The 19,659-nt window shown below is 40.6% G+C and overlaps 1 protein-coding gene across 1 annotated transcript in view; it reads left to right on the forward strand.

The window, feature by feature from the left end:
• LOC148884507 (bone morphogenetic protein 1-like) overlaps positions 1-19,538 on the forward strand; it is a 30,929-nt gene extending 11,391 nt beyond the window's left edge. The window contains exons 3-22 of the mRNA XM_089020049.1: positions 3,026-3,120; positions 5,553-5,651; positions 5,851-5,991; positions 6,062-6,179; positions 6,267-6,445; positions 6,514-6,619; positions 8,908-9,032; positions 9,129-9,244; positions 9,473-9,575; positions 9,661-9,777; positions 9,853-9,998; positions 11,244-11,439; positions 11,512-11,637; positions 12,645-12,808; positions 12,886-13,066; positions 13,248-13,373; positions 15,234-15,361; positions 15,431-15,644; positions 15,756-16,006; positions 16,796-19,538. Coding sequence (XP_088876175.1) covers positions 3,026-3,120; positions 5,553-5,651; positions 5,851-5,991; positions 6,062-6,179; positions 6,267-6,445; positions 6,514-6,619; positions 8,908-9,032; positions 9,129-9,244; positions 9,473-9,575; positions 9,661-9,777; positions 9,853-9,998; positions 11,244-11,439; positions 11,512-11,637; positions 12,645-12,808; positions 12,886-13,066; positions 13,248-13,373; positions 15,234-15,361; positions 15,431-15,644; positions 15,756-16,006; positions 16,796-16,930 — 2,866 coding nt within the window. The 3' untranslated portion in view covers positions 16,931-19,538. The remainder of the gene's footprint in view (positions 1-3,025; positions 3,121-5,552; positions 5,652-5,850; positions 5,992-6,061; positions 6,180-6,266; positions 6,446-6,513; positions 6,620-8,907; positions 9,033-9,128; positions 9,245-9,472; positions 9,576-9,660; positions 9,778-9,852; positions 9,999-11,243; positions 11,440-11,511; positions 11,638-12,644; positions 12,809-12,885; positions 13,067-13,247; positions 13,374-15,233; positions 15,362-15,430; positions 15,645-15,755; positions 16,007-16,795) is intronic.
• Positions 19,539-19,659: the final 121 nt, after the last annotated feature.

Consider the following 19,659-nt stretch of genomic DNA (forward strand, 5'->3'; position numbering starts at 1 on the left):
CCCGAAGCCGTAAATTGAGATGTACAGTATAAAATTCATACGTGCTCCATTCTTGCTCTGAGTTTTATTTTTGCTATTAAAGTTGTAAAATATTTTGGGATGTCAAGAGCAGGTCATTTTGTCCACGTTTTGTGACGCTATTAAGAAACCAATAAGCTAACAAGTGTCCTAAAAGTACTATTGTGCATTTTCCATGGTCTATCAATTCATTTAAATACGCATATGAAAGGTGAGTAGCTTCTTTTAACCCCTGCAGATTCACCAAATTTTTTGATTTTTTTTTTAATCCAAATCGCCAAGTAATAATAAGAATTAGAATAAGAATACAATTTATTTCAAGCGCCTTTCAAATCTCTCAAGGACGCTTTACAGTCACAGACAAGCATAAATACAATAATAAATAAAATACAATTATAAATAGAAATGAGAGAGTTGCATTAAGTTAAGTTGTTTAAAATTAGAAACAAGAGAGAGCTACACAGAACAAGCAATTTTAAATAGGTGGGTTTTGAGATGGGATTTGAAGGTGGGAAGAGAATTGATGTTACGAATGTTGGCAAGAAGTGAGTTCCAGAGTTTGGGGACAGAGCAGCTGAAAGCTCTGTCCCCCACCGTGCTTAGGCGGGCGGAGCACACATAGGTGGAGGGAGGAAGAGGATCTGAGGGAACGAGAGGGAATAGAAATAAGTAAGCAACAAGCTGGTCGAACAGTTTCTAATTTAATTAGAACATCGTGTAATTAAATTACGGGTATGAAACTACTCCAAACAAATATATTTTAATTGAAACATAAATTTCAATCCCGACTAAAAGGACAACCGACGTCTCCGGACAAGTTGTGTCCGTAATTTGTAAAATGGCTTCAAATGACTTCAACTGAGCGTATTTTACAAAGATTCCACCGCATATAGCTATATTTTACGTTTTAAGACTCGTGCTGAATATTCCGAAAGTCTTGTTTTTGAGTTGGTGACAAGTCCGTACGTGACGTCACTGAAGGAACGCCGCTGACTGAAAAAAAAAGGACACATTGTAACAGTCCATCCATCACGTCAATGCTTGTTTGGTCTGAAAACCTCGTGTTGCACCAGAAAGAGCCAGAACAGGGCGTCCAAGCTCAATGGAAGGAATTTATCAGCCTGATTCATTCCTCACAACATCTCGGTGGCCATTTTCTGCCTCTTTTTGGGTGAGACATTTCCCCCCAAAATGGCACGGAATAAATTATTTAATCAATTGCAAACATGTATTCTTTCCTCTTCAGAACTATTTGAATCATATTAATAACTGGATGTGTAACAAGAAAGCAGAAATTTTGGTTCGTATTTTAGCAAGCATTATGGAATTTCACAAGTTTGATTTGCTTTTGCGGGCGGAAAAAAATGATGTGTCGGGCCGGATTTGGCACCCGGGCCTTGACTTTGACACCCGTGCGGTAACCCCTACTAATGAATCACCAATACAAGTTTGATTAATGACTCGTGTTGTTGTTTTTATAGCGACGCCGACGTCTGTTCATCGTCTGAAACAGTCTCGCCACAAGGTGAAAAAAAAACAATAACTAAGCTCCAGATATGAAATTGCATTTTTTAAATTACTCAGTCAGCACCGGGGGAAATTCGTAAAAAGTGCCTACACAGCAAGTAGAAGATGAAAAACTGATGTTGTCTTCCGTAACTCAATATCTGTAGTCGTTGTTCCAAGAGTTGCGGAAAAACAGATGTTTAGTGATCGTTTTGGAACTACAGTCTAGTTGCTTTCAAATAGAACCGTTTTGCGTTTACATGAAGCTGTCAGTGTGTTTTTTTCTTCTTCTCCGTAGAAGCTTTATTTTTTTCCCACCTGTCCTGGGTGAACTTTATTATTTGAACATTGCTTTGTTCGAATCGTGCATTTCAGTTTCAAGCTATCTCTGCCTCAAATTGTTGAATTTGAGCAATTTCCACCTTCCGGCGAAACTCAGTGAAAGGCCTATTACATTTTCCTCAGTGTATTTTTTCTTGTGGTATTGAATGTGTTAATATGCTCAGAAAATGGTCTGGCCTATAATTGCGAGCTCTTTTTTTGGGGGTTCCTTTCCACTCATGACTTCTTTCAAGTTGAAAGACACAGCACAGCTCTTCTCTCCGGTAGTTGCCTGGAGACTGGAGGTCACCGAGGCCAGGCTGAAGCGGTGGTGGGTGCCTGTAAAATGGCTCTGACTTCAAAAGTGCACTGCTGAGTCGACATTCATTTATACTCACCATTTGCATGAGTGAATTCACTGAGAAGAGGAAAAAAAGTCCCATTCTCTTCTTTTTTTTTCCATTGATACTTTCCACCACCTTGGCACAGTACATATGCAACATGAAATGTTTCCATCACAATTGTGTTTTTCAGACATCTTGAATGGGTGATTAGTTTGGCTTTATTGAAATTGTTTTCCACGCTTCCAGGCCAGTTAAAATGTTACTTCTAATGCCTAGACGGTTAACACATCATCTCTCAAATTGTAACAACAAAAAATGGACAAATCAGCAGCCTGAAGTGGAGGAAAAAAATATTTTCTGAAGCATGAAAATAATTCAGCATTATGCTTTTGTTAGCATGTATTCCTCCATATGCCCCGAAACAGTACTTCCTTTTTGCCGGTAACCTTTTACTAACACCAAATTCAATATTTTATTCTGTGTTTGTGCTCATATGATTGCCATTCAATACTTTGATTGTTTGTTGTTACTCTGCGTACATGTTATCGGACAGAAGGTGACATCAGTTGTGTTTTTGGCAATGAAGGGTGGCGTGTCTGTGTGTGCGCGCGGGCATGCTGTCGGTCCTGAATGTCCACTAATCTCTGCAGCTTCATGGACTTCTGAAAGAGAAAAAAAAGAACAAGCAGCTCTTTTAAAAAAATCGCACTGTCGAGGAACTCTGGCCATTAATTTTCTTCCTTTAGCAATTTACTTTTTCTTTCAATTCACCTTGATTTTTAAAATTTTCCTTTTTAAATAATGCTCTTTGCTTCTGTATACCTTTTTTTGTTCAGTTTGATGGTCTCTCATATGGCCGATGGGGACGACGTGGAATTAAAACTTCAATACGTGGACGATGACATTGATTACAAGGATCCTTGTAAAGCCGGTAAAAATATTTGATCTGTTTCAATCTCAGATGTATTTGTATTTTATTTAGTTATTTATTGTCTTTACTATATTGCAACAAGGTTGACATTTCACAGTTGTATCCATTTGCTCGGGCACTGCATTGCTTAAGACCCACTCTGTGAATTGAAAATGCAATCAAGTTTAATAATATTAATTTCTGTAGTTGTGAAGACATGATCAGCTTTACTTCCATTCGGTGCACCTTTGCATTCTAGTGAGATCCGCTGTAAGTGATGCCGCACGTATTTTAACCTTTAGAAAGAAGATATTGCTTAGTTTTGATTGATTGTCTTAGTAGGCGCTTCAGAAAGGCGCTTGTAAATGAAATGTATTTGAATGTTATCAATGAATGTCATTATTATGAATGGGCTGGGCGACATGGCCCAAAAATCATATTGCGGTTTCAATTGCATCCCTTCATGGTATTTGAATATATCTTGATCCAACCGTGATGGTTAAAGAAATATTCTATGTGAAAAATAATAAACAACTTGTTAAAGTTGTGTAGTCCTAAAGTGATAAAAAATAATTCATAATGATGGCACAAATATTAAGAAAAATTTAATTTGTCAAGCAAATCTCAAGTTAGAATTAAGTTAGCTTCCTGGTGCAAAATATATCATAATAATAATACTGGAATAATAATAATAATCATCATCATCATCATAATACATTTCATTTATAAGCGCCTTTCAAAACTCTCAAGGTCACTTTACAGTCACAGGATAAGTTTTTCTGTGGGTGAGCAGCGGCTATATAAAACCTATATAAACTCATTCACTGCCAGATGTGCAAAAATGTGTCCACTCCAGTGCCAGGGGTTTTGTCATTGTCGCTCGAATTCCAGGACCCACAGAATATTCAGTTTTAGAACTACATAAACATTCAATGCAGGAGAAGAAACCTTAGAATCTCTTCTTTCATCAGAAAAAAAGGGTTAATTCCTAAATTATATGAGCCTGGAGTTATATGAGCTTGAAATGAGGGCTGCTGTCCAAAATACAATGCAATACATACATATTGGTTTATATAGTGCTTTAACAACAGCTGAAGCTGCAACAAAGCGCTAACATGGCAAAAAAGGAAAATGCTGCCCCCTTGTGGAGGGGAAAACACTGCCAGAGCCCATGGCCTGCGCTTTATTGGCACCCAAACAAGAAAAAAAACAAACCTGAACAAATTCAGGAATGGCGCTTTACATCATATTTTCAATTCCCGAATAGATTCGTGAATGGCAGTAAATGAGTTAACAATGACCATGAAGTTGTCATGAAGTGTCTATGAACTGTAAACAAGTTAAAGCACAACAGGACATGTTTATGGTCTAATGGGCCAAGTAATTAATTGGTCAATTATGAAGACTCAAGTTGTTTTGGGGTTCCTTTCCACTCGTGACTTCCTGTCAAAGCCAAAACACACCAACACTTTTCTCCACAGTAGTTGCCGGGAGACTGGAGGTCGTTGAGGCCGCGCTGGAGCAGCAGTGGGTGACTCTAGCTTCAGGATGTGAGGCTCACACGGCAGGATTTGGCACAAAAAAAAAAAAGCATTTGCACGATACTTAAATATAAAGTTCCATTATGTCTTTGTATCATTGTGACATTCCACTTTTACAAAGGTCGTTAGCGCGAACTGCAAAATTATTGGTATTCCTTGATGTCTTTATTCTTGAGGATGTGCGGTCATATGAGTGGAAATACATTTTATCAAACAGAGTGTACTTATTATATCACTGAACCTTATTTCAGGGACGTGTGCGACTTGATATCCAATATAAGACCTGGAAAATTCTGTCTTTTTTTTCACAAGTAGCGCTCACTTAATTGTATTTAGAAAAATGACATAACAAATTGTATGAATAATATTTACTCGCGACTTTGTGGTTCGGTTATTGCGGATGAACAGATTTTTTATTTACAGTATTTAATTTAACTTCCGACTTCCCCTTTGAGAAATTATTGATTAACTCATTCACTGCCATTCTCGAATGTATTAAAGCACTGGTCAGACCTCTGGCAGTGTTTTTTCCCTCCCACGATGGAGTCGCAGTTGCCTTTTTTACAGCCGCCCCCATTTCAAGCTCAGATAACTCTAAACCCATATAATTAAGGAATTAACTTTCTTTCCTATGAAAGAAGAGAGTCTAAGGTTCTTACGCTGCATTGAATGTTTATGTAGTCCTAAAACTCAATATTCTGTGGGTCCTGCAATTTGAGTGAAAATGACAAAAACCCTGGCACTGCAGTGCACACATTTTTGCACATCTTCTGGAAGTGAATGAGTTAAAAGGCATCCACCAGCTCACCTATCTGTATTCCTAATATTTTGTCTCAAAGAAATTGAATGTGTCCATTGAAAGGTTCTGTTATGTGTGTAGGTGATATTGATTTGCATTTTGCTTTCTCGAAGCTGCCTTTTTGGGAGACATTGCCTTGGATGAAGAAGAACTCCTTATGTTCAAAGATGCTCTCAAAACAGAAAGCGGCAGACTAAATAAGGCAGCATCAGGTATTTGTTCTCTTCGACTTGAAAAACTGCTTTGATGCAGCCGGTTTGTATACTTAATATTATGATAGTCGGTCTGAAAAAAGTCCTATTGGCGTATCCCCTAATAATATTTTCTGGTGGACCTCAATATTGCTTTGAATTGTGTTCCTGATCACTTTTGTGTTCTCTTGAATTCACATCTCCATTCCCATCGACATAGTCAGGAGTAATAAAGCAGCAGTTAGGCAACATTCCCGTCAGCGTCACACCGGACGAAGGAATAGGAGGGCGGCCACCTCCAGATCTGAGCGGATTTGGCCCGACAGCCTCATACCGTATGTGATCAGCGGTAATTTCAGCGGTAGGTTTCGAATGAAGATGACCTCCACATCTTGAAGCAGTCAAATTCTCATTCAGAGTTCCTTTTTCAGGTGGTCAGCGAGCCACTTTCCGCCAAGCCATGCGTCACTGGGAGAAGCACACTTGTGTAACGTTCGTGGAGAGGACAACAGAAGAGAGTTACATTGTTTTCACATACAGACCTTGCGGGTCTGTATGACTCCTGGATGACTCCTTTATCTGATTGAAAAGCTTTGAATGGAGATACTGGGGCACTAACGGTGTCTCTCCGTGCAGGTGTTGCTCCTATGTGGGAAGGAGAGGCGGTGGTCCTCAAGCCATCTCTATCGGGAAAAACTGTGACAAGTTTGGCATCGTAGTGCACGAACTTGGCCATGTGATCGGTTTCTGGCATGAACACACGAGACCGGACCGGGACGGGCATGTGAGCATCAACAGGGACAACATTCAGCAAGGTATATTAAGTCACGATAAAAGGGAACGGGACCTTCTCGATGTCCGCTGACGTTCTGTCCATCAACAGGGCAGGAATACAATTTCCTGAAAATGGAACCGGGAGAGGTTGACTCACTTGGCGAGCTGTATGACTTTGGCAGTGTCATGCATTACGCCAAGAATACGTTCTCGAGGTTTGCGCAACATTTTGCTCAATATTTAGCACCCCTGTGCACTCACATTAATGGGTCAACATGGGGCTAACTAACTAAGCTCCTGTCGAAGAACATTATGCACAGTTTGAACATCAACGGTTCACTTAAAGGACAACCGACACCATTTTTTTGTTTCCTAACTGACATCAGAAAAACGTTTTATAGCATCTAAAGTATCCAAAATATGCACCTTGATATTTTTAGTCAAACGAAAAACACCAATAAAAATGACTTAAAGTATCCCAAAACTACATCAAAATGACCTCGGAGATGGCGAGTTTCAGAAGGTCCCGCCCCCTTGTGCGTGATGTCACACCAGTACGTCGTGCCTTGCTCTAGAATCAAAACAATGGCTTCACACTTCGGAGAAGATGCTTTCATGTTCCTCATCCAGTTATCAATGTGATTCAAATACAGTAAAGTCTCGTTATATCGATATTCAAGGGAGTCCGAAAAAATATCGATATAACCGGGACTATCGATATATCCGACCCTGTTTGCATGTAATTTTCTCCGTGCGTGCATCGAAATAGTATCGATATAACCGGGACTATCGATATATCCGATATCGATATAACGAGACTTTACTGTAGTTCTGAAGAGGAAAGCATAAATGTTCGCAATCGATTAAAGAAGTACTTCCGTATCAATTGAGCCATCAGGACTCCAATGTAGCATCCCAGAAAATGCACAAGATGGCCACCAAGCTCCATTGGAAATGGGTTGATTTGTCTGCTGGGAATGTGTGTCAACTAGTATCAAATAGTAGTCTTGGTGCAACACACGACGATTCACCATCACGTTATTTCTGTGTTTTCCTTCTAATTTCACCATCAACACGAAGTTTTCAGACCAAACAAAGTTCCCAAAATGCATTGTGTGTCGCTTTCTCGGTCAGGGGCGTTCCAGACGTGATGTCAGGTCAGGCATCGTCACCAACTCTTAAACAAGACTTCCTGAATATTCAGCGCGAGTCTTAAAACGTAAAATATAGCTATATGCCGTGGAATCTTGGTAAAACACGCTCAGTAGAAGTCATTTGAAGTGATTTTGCAAATTATGGACACAACTTGTCCGGAAGCGCTGGTTGTCCTTTAAATATAGTTCAAAAAATTGACACCCCCCGCCAAAATAAAAATTGAGGGTGGGTAAGGGGGTTAGCATCATCTACATATACCAGTTTTACCTTTTTAGCAAGATCATTGCTGACTTCACTTTGTCAAGTGTGTAATATTCTTCTGCATAGACAATTTTCTCTCCTTTTCATGTTTATCAAGTGCAATTTTTCTCCTCCCTGTTGCTTTCCTGTCGTTTTTTTTTTTTGCCCCACCTCCTTCACCCCTCTGGCCACGGGTCATGTAGGCAAGCCAGGTTACATAAAAGCACCGCATTGCAGGCTTTGTTGAATAATTTGAGCTGAAGTGGCCATTTTTACTCCTGGCATTCAGTCGCGCGCTCCGCTGACCTGGCCAGCACAGCGGACTAACCACCCTCCACCCCCTCCATTCAGACCGTTGTGTTTGCACATGCCTGCCATTCACGGGTGTATCACTATGGAAACGGCACGAATGACCCCTGAACCCACTGTGAGATTATCAAAAGATGATCAATCACTCAAGCAGGCCTTCTGCATGTTAGAACTGATCATTTTTTGGGGGGTTTGAACTCTCTTAACTCATTCACAGCCAGACGTGCAAAAATGTGTCCACTCCAGTGCCAGGGTTTTTGTCATTGTCACTTGAATTCCAAGACCCACGAAACAGTGTGTGATTTTAACAAAATCTCAGAATGAATTATTTAAAATAACTTTGTAATACTCACCATTAATATGAATAGTTTTCCGTTCCTCACGATTGGTAAAAAAAATCCAGTCAAACGATCGGAATGAAAGTCAACTTGCCGGGTCCATACGCGAAGTTACTGCTAGCTAGCCTGCCCACTGCTCATTAGCTTGCACGCTAAGTATATTGATGCTAACGTTAGCATGGGCCTTGTCAAAGTGCCACTGATATTCAACTGTTTCATTGTAAATTAAAATCACGGAATTCTGCCTCCTTGTGGAAAAGAAAAACACATTGCCAGAGACCATGGCCAGCACTTTATCAGCACCCAAGCTTTAAAAAACAAAACCTGAACAAATTCGGGAATGGTGCTTTGTCATATTTTCAATTCCAGAAGAAATTTGTGAATGGCAGTGAATGAGTTAATTACTCACTTTGTCGTTATTTATTTATTTGTTTTGTTATTTTGAATTTATCGACACACAGAAGGGTCTTCTTGGACACAATTCTGCCCCGTTATGACGTTAATGGAGTGCGACCCTCAATTGGACAGAGGCTCAAACTTAGCAAAGGGGATATTACGCAAGCCCGAAAACTCTACAAATGTGCAAGTGAGATGCATTTTTAAAAATAATTTATGTATTTATTTGAAGGAATCAAATTTTCGGCATTCTTGCAACTTGATTGATGTTATGAGCTGATGACAGGGTGCGGGGAGACTTTGCAAGACAGCGCTGGAAACTTCTCCTCCCCTGATTTCCCCAACGGCTACTCTGCGTATGTTCACTGTGTGTGGAGGATCTCAGTTACACCTGGAGAAAAGGTGAGAACAATGTTGATGTTTGATTTGACTGAAGAGAGTGTTATTTTAATATATTTTGATACAATGGAATGAGATCAAAAACAAGATCTGCAGTTAAAGTGAATGGAGAACTTTTTCTGTTGTATGAAAGTGTAATTATTTTTACTTCCGCAAGAGGGCGGCGTTGCACAGTCAAAAAAAAGTGTCCAGCACAGTATTGCATCTGCTGACACTGTTATTCTCTTTCAGATTGTTCTAAATTTGACTACCATGGATGTCTTCGAGAGTCCCTCCTGCTTGTATGACTTCATAGAGGTTCGAGATGGTTTCTGGAAAAAAGCTCCACTTAAAGGTTTGTAAATGTGGAAAAAGAGCTTCTAAATGAATTTCTGATTCCTGAGTCACTTTCGGGAAGGTCATGTCATCTGCTCCGTCAGGTCGTTTCTGCGGAAATGCAGTACCAGATGTGATCGTCTCAAGTGACAGTCGACTGTGGATTGAATTCAGGAGCAGCAGTAGTTGGGTGGGAAAAGGCTTCTCAGCCATCTATGAAGGTACAACGCATGTGACGTCGCCATGCCCGTCATCTTGCGTGGGGCTGAAATATCACGTGTCGCCTTTCCGTGCAGCCGTCTGTGGCGGGGAAGTGGAACGGGAAAGCGGCCACATTCAGTCCCCTAATTATCCAGATGATTACCACGCCAACAAAATGTGTGTGTGGAAAGTCACGGTGGCAGAGGGTTATGAAGTCGGTCTTGCGTTTCAGTCGTTTGAGGTAAAAGATACACTTTTCGGCCGCAAGTTTGGCCCAACTTTTTATTTGTGTTTGCCGCATGTTGAAGGCGTTGACGTTTAGCACAAAAAGATGATTACACAACATGTGATTGACATTTTTCATTTGATTGGATTGGATTTACCTTTATTTGTCTCGCAGTGGAGAAATTTACATTTCACAACAACAAAGTGATGAAAGGAAGAGGAAAGGAAAGAAGAAAGTAGAAAAACAAAATACAGGAGCTGCTGGAAAGGCAGCCACTTTCGCGGCGCCATCTTGAAGTCAAAATTTCTCCACTATGAGACTAATAAAGGCATATCCAATCCAATCCAAAAAGAACAAAAAAAAACACAAAATAACATATTTTAATAATATTGTATAATATAATCTCTAATACAGTGATACCTCGGTTTACGAACCCCTTGGTTTACGAACTTTTCAGTTTACGAACGTTACGTTTATGAAAATTTTACCTTGGCATACGAACTTCACCTTGGCATACAAACTTTTTTCATACGTGGAGCTGCCTCAATGAGTGATGTGTCATTCGCGAAGTAGCCCGTTTTTCTAACAACAAAATGGCAGCCGACTCTTTTTGTCCTCTATTCCCCGCCCCCAGTCTTTGGTTAAAGCCAGACAGGCAGACGACAGAGAGAGACTGAGAAAATGTATAGAAAACAGTGACATTTGGACTCGTTTCAACTTTGATAGTTCAAAGGCAGAGTGTAGACTGCAAGGTTACAATACCCCATCAATCACGCTCCACAAATTATGTTTTATGGGGACTTGGGAATGGATTATTCTCATTTTAATGGTTTCCTATGGGAAATTAATTTTTGGGATACACACTTTTCACCTTGCACACTCTGTCTGGGAACCAATTAAGTTCGTAAGCCAAGGTATCACTGTATATACAGTAAAGTCTCGTTATATCGATAGTTTCGGGAGTTCGAAAAATATCGATATAACCGGGACTATCGATATATCCGACCCTGCGCGCATGTAATTTTCTCCTTGCGTGCATAGAAATAGTATCGTAATAAGCGGTACTATCGATATAACCGATATCGATATAACGAGACTTTACTGTAATATAATATAATATAATTTGATTTATAGATTTTTTTTTTGTGACAGAAGACCACATTTTTGTTTGAGCAAATGCATTGAAGCGGAAAGTGCAGAGATTTTCTTTTCTTCAAAAAACCTTTTGTTCTCCTTTCCAAATGTTGACGTCGGCCGCAGCTTGAGACTCACGACAGCTGTGCCTACGATTATGTGGAAGTGAGGGACGGAGGCTCGGCACGCAGCCCGCTGCTCGGCCGTTACTGCGGCTACGACAAACCAGGCGACATCAAAAGCAGCACCAACCAACTCTGGCTCAAATTTGCATCTGACGTCTCGGTCAATAAGGCTGGGTTCTCTGCCACTTTCTTTAAAGGTCTGTGTCAATCATTCCACTTCCTTTAACCCCTTCACCCTCATTTTCAAGGACTTTTCCCCTGCTCCTCAGAGACGGACGAGTGTTCCCAACCTGATAACGGTGGCTGTGAACAGCACTGCCTGAACACGCTGGGCAGCTACAGATGTGCCTGTGATCCTGGATATGAACTAGCCACAGACAGGTCAAGCTGCGAGAGTAAGCACTCGACTCTGGGGAAAAAAAAGCATGACACCACACGGGTGTTTGGGGTTTGAATCTGAATGAGAATTATCTTTATTGGCAAAGTATGTAAAACACACATTGAATTTGTCTCGGATAGCACACGCTGCACTAATATCATCATAAAAAAAGACATGACAAATAAATATGGAAGGGAATTCCTTATTGTAAGTAGTACCACCCAGGAACAAATGTGAGACAATGTGCAAAGTAACAAGCAGAGCTAAAGTGATCAGATGTAGAATAAAATACAAAATGGCGCAAAATTGCAAAGAGGCACTATACGGTTCCATTTGGGATACTGTTTAGAGAGTTAATGGCGAGAGGGAAGAAGCATTTTAAATGTCTGCTGGGTTTGGTGCGCTTTGATCTGGACCACCTGCCTGAGGGGAGTAGCTGGAAAAGGTGGTGGGCAGGGTGCACAGGGTCCGTCGGATTTTCCATGCCCTTGTCTTAGCAAAGCTGCCTTGGAAGCACTTGACACTTATTTCAATCATATGTAATTTTACGTCATGTCACTCATTTATAAGTCTGAAAAATATATATATTCCCATACCTGTCAACTTTGGCTACTCGCTGCCCGCATAAATGATTACAATTCCCGTATAAAAGTTGGAGTACGCCATACACTATTTGAAATGATTAAAAAAAAAAACGCTAAGACAAGCGGGAATGCAGAGAGCTTACTGCGCATTTGCATGTTATGCTTTTACTAATCCTATCGTACGCACATCGTACACAGCGATAAAAAATATACAATTGAGGATTACTTTTGCTAGTTTGCCATGACAATAGTAGCGATCGGCGGCGGCATTGTCGTTGGCTACCAGCAGTTGAGACCAACTGGATTTGAGCCAAAATTGTCTTTGTACGATGGGTTCACAATAAAAAAAAATCCCTTATGAAAGTTGTAGTATGTCATTAAAAATGTATAAAATACGGGGAAAACTTATAAGTTGACATGTACGTATTGCTTTCATCAGTAGCAGCCTGCGGCGGCTTGATCACTGAAATGAACGGCTCCCTCACCACGCCTGCTTGGCCAAAGGAATATCCGCCCAATAAAAATTGTGTGTGGCAGCTGGTGGCACCCGTCCAGTATCGCATCACTTTCGTGTTTGACGTGTTTGAGACCGAAGGCAACGATGTAAGTACAGTACGAATTAGCAGCAAATCAATGCATTCCGGCGTTCCAACCCAAAGTTTAAAATTTGTTGCCATCAGGTTTGCAAATACGATTACGTGGAGGTGCGCAGTGGCGCGAAAGCCAACTCTGAGCTTCACGGGAAGTTCTGCGGTGCAGAAACACCCGAGGCCATCGCCTCGCTGCACAACAACCTGAGGATCGAGTTCAAGTCTGACAATACCGTCTCAAAGAGAGGATTCAAAGCTCATTTTTTCTCTGGTAATGTGACAACTTTGATTGACGAACTGTGATGTCGGGATGATTTTTAACCTGCCAACTGGTTTGCCACTTTTAAATTTTACAGCACATAACGTTGCCCTGTAATTTCCACCCACTCTGTTTGTTTTGCAAATTTCCATTGTGGTGCGTCAAATCGTTTGTACCCGTCCGTGTTTTGCAGATATGGACGAGTGCTCGCAAGAAAATGGCGGTTGCCAGCACGAATGCGTGAACACCATGGGAAGCTACAGATGTCAGTGCCGCAGCGGCTACATGCTGCACGACAACAAACGCGACTGCAAGGAAGGTGCATGCATGTGCCGTCGCAATCCACCGTGGTGTACTTTTGACCGCCTCAAAGAAAGGAAGAAAAAAGCAGTGGTTTACTTTTGCATGAACCCTGTCATGCACCCTGTAACCTGATGACGTGAAAAGCTGCTCCACTGGTTTTATTTTACACATGACGTCTAAAATCGACTGTAATGGTTTTCACATTTTCTAATGTAAAAATCGGTGCATTTTAACTCATTCGCTTCCATTCCCGAATTTATTTGGGAATTGAAAAGCATCACGTGGAGCGCCATTTTTATATTTTGTACAGCCACCCCCATTTCAAGCTCTGATAACTCCAGACCCATATAATTTAGGGATTAACTCTTGTTTTTTCTCATGAAAGAAGAGAGTCAGAGGTTTCTTACGCTGAATTGAATGTTTATGTAGTCCTAAAACTCAATACAATGATACTTCGGTTTACGAACTCCTTGGCTTACGAACTTTTCGGTTTACGAACGTTAAATTTATGAAAATTTTACCTTGTCATATGAACTTTACTTTGGCATACAAACTTTTTTCGTACACTGAGCTGCCTCAATGAGTGATGTGTCGTTCGCGAACGAGCCCGTTCTTCTAACGACAAAAATGGAAGCTGACTGTTTTTGTCCTCTATTCCCCGCCCCCAGTCTTCGGTTAACGCCACGTGGTTGGTCAACAACACAGCAGTGAGGGGAGGTGGTTTAAACATTAAAGAGACAGGCAGAAGACAGTGAGAGAGTTTCAACTTTGATAGTTCAAAGGCAGAATGTAGACTGTAAGGTTAAAATATCCCATCAGTCAGGCTCTACAAACAACCCGCCCAAGCCATCTGTACACTTGATGCAAAGAGCTATCAACCCAGCTAAACAGAACACAATTGATGAGGAACTGGATAAAATTATCACAGAGAAAGCACCTACAAGGGATCATTCCTCAAGATGATGAAAGAAGATTACTTTCCTCATCAAGTGTTTATTGCTGAGGGAACCGGCCACTCCATTCCATGAAGCCATCAACGACCATCACAAAAGTAAATAAAACAACTTTATTATATGGTACAGTTTGTTTCTTTAATTATAATACCATAGCACATTTATTATACATAAAGGAAGGTATATTTTGTGTCGTTTTAAGGCTTAGAAAATTAGAAAGTAGAAAATTGTTTTATGGGGACCTGGGAACAGATTATTCTCATTTTAATGGTTTCCTATGGGAAATTAATTTTTGGGATACACACTTTTCGCCTTACACACTCTGTCTAGGAACCAATTAAGTTCGTAAACCAAGGTATCACTGTATTCCCTGAGTCCTGCAATTTGAATAAAAATTACAAAAACCCTGGCACTGGCGTGGACACATATTTGCACATCGTCTGGCAGTGAATGAATTAAAGATGTACAGTAAGGGTGTCACACTTATTTTTTGCTGCGGACCACATTGTTACCTCTCGGGGGCAGTTATGAATTTGAGGAAACCATTCAAATGTTTCATTCCCTCCACATTTTACATACAGAACGCCCACAACAAATTAATAAAGAACTAGTTTTTAAATCTGAATTCAATATTAATGACTGTTCTTGTGGTTTTCATATGACAATTCTAAATTTTGATTCGGACTTTAGCGTCATCATGGCACTTGGCAATGCTTGATTTGCTTTCACGGGATGACTAAAATGATGTGACTTTGACACGTGTGATGTAGAGAAACCAAAACAAAAGTGTTTTCGTCCCCATCTGGCAAGCAAATGCTGCTCCGTATAGAAAAAGAGGAAATGAAGCGGCTGCCAAATGACGCAGTTTACATTGTGGTTGTTGTGAAATGTGTTCTTTTTTTTCTCTTGTCTTTTTTTCCCAGCGGGCTGTGATCTCACGGTAAACGGCGCATCGGGCATAGTAATCAGCCCCAACTGGCCTGAGAAGTACCCTAGCAAAAAGGCCTGCACCTGGACTCTGTCCACCACTCCTGGCCATCGGATCAAACTCGTAAGGAGAAAAGAAAATCTGTATGAAGTCACGATGTTTGCTGAGAATGCCACACATTTTCACTCTCAGGCCTTCAACGACATCGATATGGAGGCTCATCTGGAGTGTGCTTATGACCATTTGGAAATCTTTGACGGGAGCGACGTCCATGCCCCGAGACTGGGTCGCATCTGCGGTACCAGGAAGCCTCTTCCCGTCATCTCCAGTGACAACGCCATGTTCATACGTTTCTTCTCGGATAACTCGGTGCAGAAGAGAGGCTTTCTTGCTTCTTATACAGCAGGTGATCAAGTTCCATCAAATGTATTCCCATTGCTTCACAAAAGAAATATTGCTTTGTTTTGTTTTGTTCAAGGCTTCTCTTTTTCACTCTCTAATTTTGTGGTCGCCCCAGAATGTGGAGGAAACCTTAGCGCTGAGGTCAAGACAAAAGATTTGTACTCTCATGCACAGTTTGGAGACAATAACTATCCCGGCGGATCCGACTGTTTGTGGGTCATCTCCGCCGAGAAGGGTTACGGGGTGGAGCTTGTGTTTCAAGTGTTTGAAATCGAGGAGGAGGCCGACTGCGGCTACGATTATGTGGAGCTCTACGACGGCGGTGACATCAAGTCTCCGAGGCTGGGCCGATTCTGCGGATCGGGGGTAAACTCTATTCGTGGGCTAATGGCTATCTATTCGCTGGCTAATGGCTATCTATTTGCTGGCTATTAGCTATCTATTCGCTAGCTATTAGCTATCTATTTGCTGGCTAATGGCTATCTATTCACTAGCTAATGGCTATCTATTCGCTGGCTATTAGCTATCTATTCACTGGCGAATGGCTATCTATTCGCTAGCTATTAGCTATCTGTTCGCTGGCTAATGGCTATCTATTCACTACCTAATAGCTATCTATTCGCTGGCAAATGGCTATCTGTTCCCTAGCAATTAGCTATCTATTCGCTAGCTAGCTATTTGAGTTACTTCCGGGTTGAGTGAACGCTGGCGGGTGTGTCTGCCGCTGCTCACCCACAGAAAAAACATGCACATGCGCATCGGCGCTCTTACTATGAGCCTATTTACACAAATTTCATCCAAATATTATTCTGTGGACTTGATGTAAATAATTAGCATAAAATGTCTCTTTTTTTCTCATTCTTATTAAAAGCCTACTCCAATAAAACAGATCATTAAAATTGTAAACACATTGAAATTGTTTGATAAAATGGACGAACAGCCTTTGCTTTATCGAGGTCACAAAAAAATGGTCGAACCAAATATTTTATTTGGAGTACGCTGGCGCTAGAAAATTGTCTGACTCTCACAGATACGTGTCGAGACAGTTTCTCCAAACTGCATTGAAACCACTTCCTTAAATTTCATTTTCAATTTATTTCAAAATTCTCACATTTTTGCATGTGTGTGTGTGTGTGTGTTTTTCTTCCTCCTCAGGCCCCGGAGGAGATCTACTCCGCCGGGGATTCCCTGGTGGTAAATTTTCATTCGGATGATAGCGTTGGTAAAAAAGGATTTCACCTGCACTACACAAGCACCAAATTTCAGGACACGCTACATGTAAGCAAGTGACTGTACTAAAGCCAAATCCTTATTTGACTTGCAAGCAGCCCAAACATTTTGTTCTGATGCTCCCGTTCTGGTGAGAACCGCACCCCATACCTGCGAATGTGCCACTCACATCTGTTGGAGTGAAGCCAAATTTCATATTTTGTCCGTTTGTGATACTAAGGACTACTTAGAAGGATTTTTGATTGTTTTTTTTTTTTTTGGACTCACACAGAATATAATGACCATTATTTGGACCCTGGTGAAGATTTAAAATGAAGGCCTTCCGTGGTTCTTTTTACATGAGCTCACGAGATATAATGCAAATGCAGTATCGTACTTATTACAGTGATACCTTAGCTCACGAACTTAATTGGTTCCCAGAAAGTGTGTGTAAGGCGAAGGTTCGTCTGCCGAACATTAATTTCCCATAAGAAACCATTAAAAATGAGAATAATCCGTTCCCAGATCCCCATAAAACATAATTTTCTCCTAAATAAGCCTTATAAAGGATAACCAACGTCACTTTTTTGTTTCCTAAGTGACATCAGAAAAACGTTTTATAGCATCTAAAATACCCAAAACACGCAGTATGATATTTTTAGTCAAATGCAAAACACCAATAAAAAAAACTTAAAGTGTCCAAAATCTGCAAAAAATTGAGCTGCGAATTGGGCATTTTCAGAATCTTTGTGACGTTACGCCAGGACGTCTTGCATTGCTGGAGAATCAAAACAATGGCTTCAGATTCGGAGAATATGCTTTCTTGTTACACATCCAGTTATGAATATGATTCAAATTGTTCTGAAGAGGAAAGCATACATGTTTGCAATCGATTAAAGAAGTACTTCCATGCCATTTTGAGGCAACATTGGGGAGAAATGTCTCACCCAAAAAGAGGCAGAAAATGGCCACCGAGGTCCTGAGGAACGAATCAGCCCATTTCCACAGGATGATAAATTCCTTACATGGAGCTTGGACGCCCTCTTCTGACTCTTTCTGGCGCAACACGAGGTTTTCAGACCAAACAAGCATTGACGTGATGGAAGGACTGCTACAATGTGTCCTTTTTTTCGGTCAGGGGCGTTCCTTCAGTGACGTCACGTACGGACTCGTCACCAACTCAAAAATAAGACTTCCAGAATATTCAGCACAAGTCTTAAAACGTAAAATACAGCTATATGCGGTGGAATCTTTGTAAAATACGCCCGGTAGACGTTTTTTTAAAGCCATTTTACAAATTATGTACACAACTTGTCCGGAGACGTCAGTTGTCCTTTAAAACTACACAAAATATACCTTATTTTATGTATAATAAATGTGCTATTGTATTGTAGTTAAAGAAATAAACTGGATTGTATAATAAAGTCGTTTTAATTTACCTTTGTGATGGTCGTTGATGTAGTTGCCTCTTGATAATATCCGAGTGAAGTTGCCGTGCTTTCTCAGCGATAATACCCTCACTCACACTGACCCCTGCCAGTTGCTTTCCGTTAATCCAAATCATCAAAGTTTTTCAACCTCTTCTATTGCCTGAGACCGTTGCTTAGAGAACACAGAAATACCCTTAGCTTCACGTAGCAATGGTCGACTTAGCATACTCGAACTGGGACGCTAAGTAACACAAACGCACACCTCGTTCATCTTTTTCAATGATCTTCTTCTTCTGCTCAACCGTAAATTTCTTTTGTTTCCTCTTCGGCTTTACACTAGCCTGTGGTGGAATATTTTTCAGTCCCATAATGGCAAATGTACTCCACTTGATAACAAACCACATCTGCACTCAAAGAAAGGGGGTGATAAAAACTAGTCCGCCAGCCACCACCAGCTGTGTGGTTTGGTTCGTCCGCCGAAAACTAGTTTGTTAGCCAAGACTATATGCTTGCGAATGTAATGTTTGTGAGGTGAAAAGTTCGTGAGCTGAAGCGTTCGTAATCTGTGGTATCACTGTATTTGAGAAACTGATTGTCTGGATGATGCAGGGGACTTTGAGCGTTGACATTGTTCAGTAAATTCGTTGGAAGGTTTTGGATGATCAGAAGTTCTTGTCGGCAAATGTACGTTGATGTTTTTCATTCTGTGATCATGTTTGATCAATGCAGATTTGTTGTTTTGGGTGTTTCTGCACATCGAGTATGCGGGAAGATTGGGGTAGGTGGCGTTTTTAGTCCCATATGTACTTGCACTATAATGCGAACACGTAAACTTTTTTCTTTTGAAGCGATACCAACCAAAATATTCTGGGGGCATCTCAATGAATGCGTAATGTTGTAATATTCTTATTCTAATAAGGCGTAACTTTTTTTTCCTTTCATATAACATTCACATTCCTTGAGACTGATTTTTTTTTTTTCTCAATCAAATCAAAATGTAATATTCCACATATCAATATTACAATCTAATACAATACGACCATGAAGCATTTTACTCTTTACTGATTTAATAAATGTGTTGAATGAGATTTATTGACATGCGCCTGGTTTAGTACCGGTAATCCGCTACGGGTTACATTTTTTTAAATTTCATTGCCGGTTGTGATTTTGTTTCAAGCTCGCAATCGAACATTTTGTGATGTAGCCACTGAAGGAAAATGTGGTAGTTTGTGGTTCATATCACGATAATAATAATAATAAATAATAATAATAATAATAATAAATCAGACAGTCTCTAAAATGACAGAGTATTCTGTACTGTTATGTTCATATATATATTTTCACACACACACCCACCCCCTGAGTACCACATTGATGATA

This window comes from Hippocampus bargibanti, linkage group LG18, assembly GCF_051943395.1.
Source record: "Hippocampus bargibanti isolate YZ-2025 linkage group LG18, ASM5194339v1, whole genome shotgun sequence".
Taxonomy (NCBI): domain Eukaryota; kingdom Metazoa; phylum Chordata; class Actinopteri; order Syngnathiformes; family Syngnathidae; genus Hippocampus; species Hippocampus bargibanti.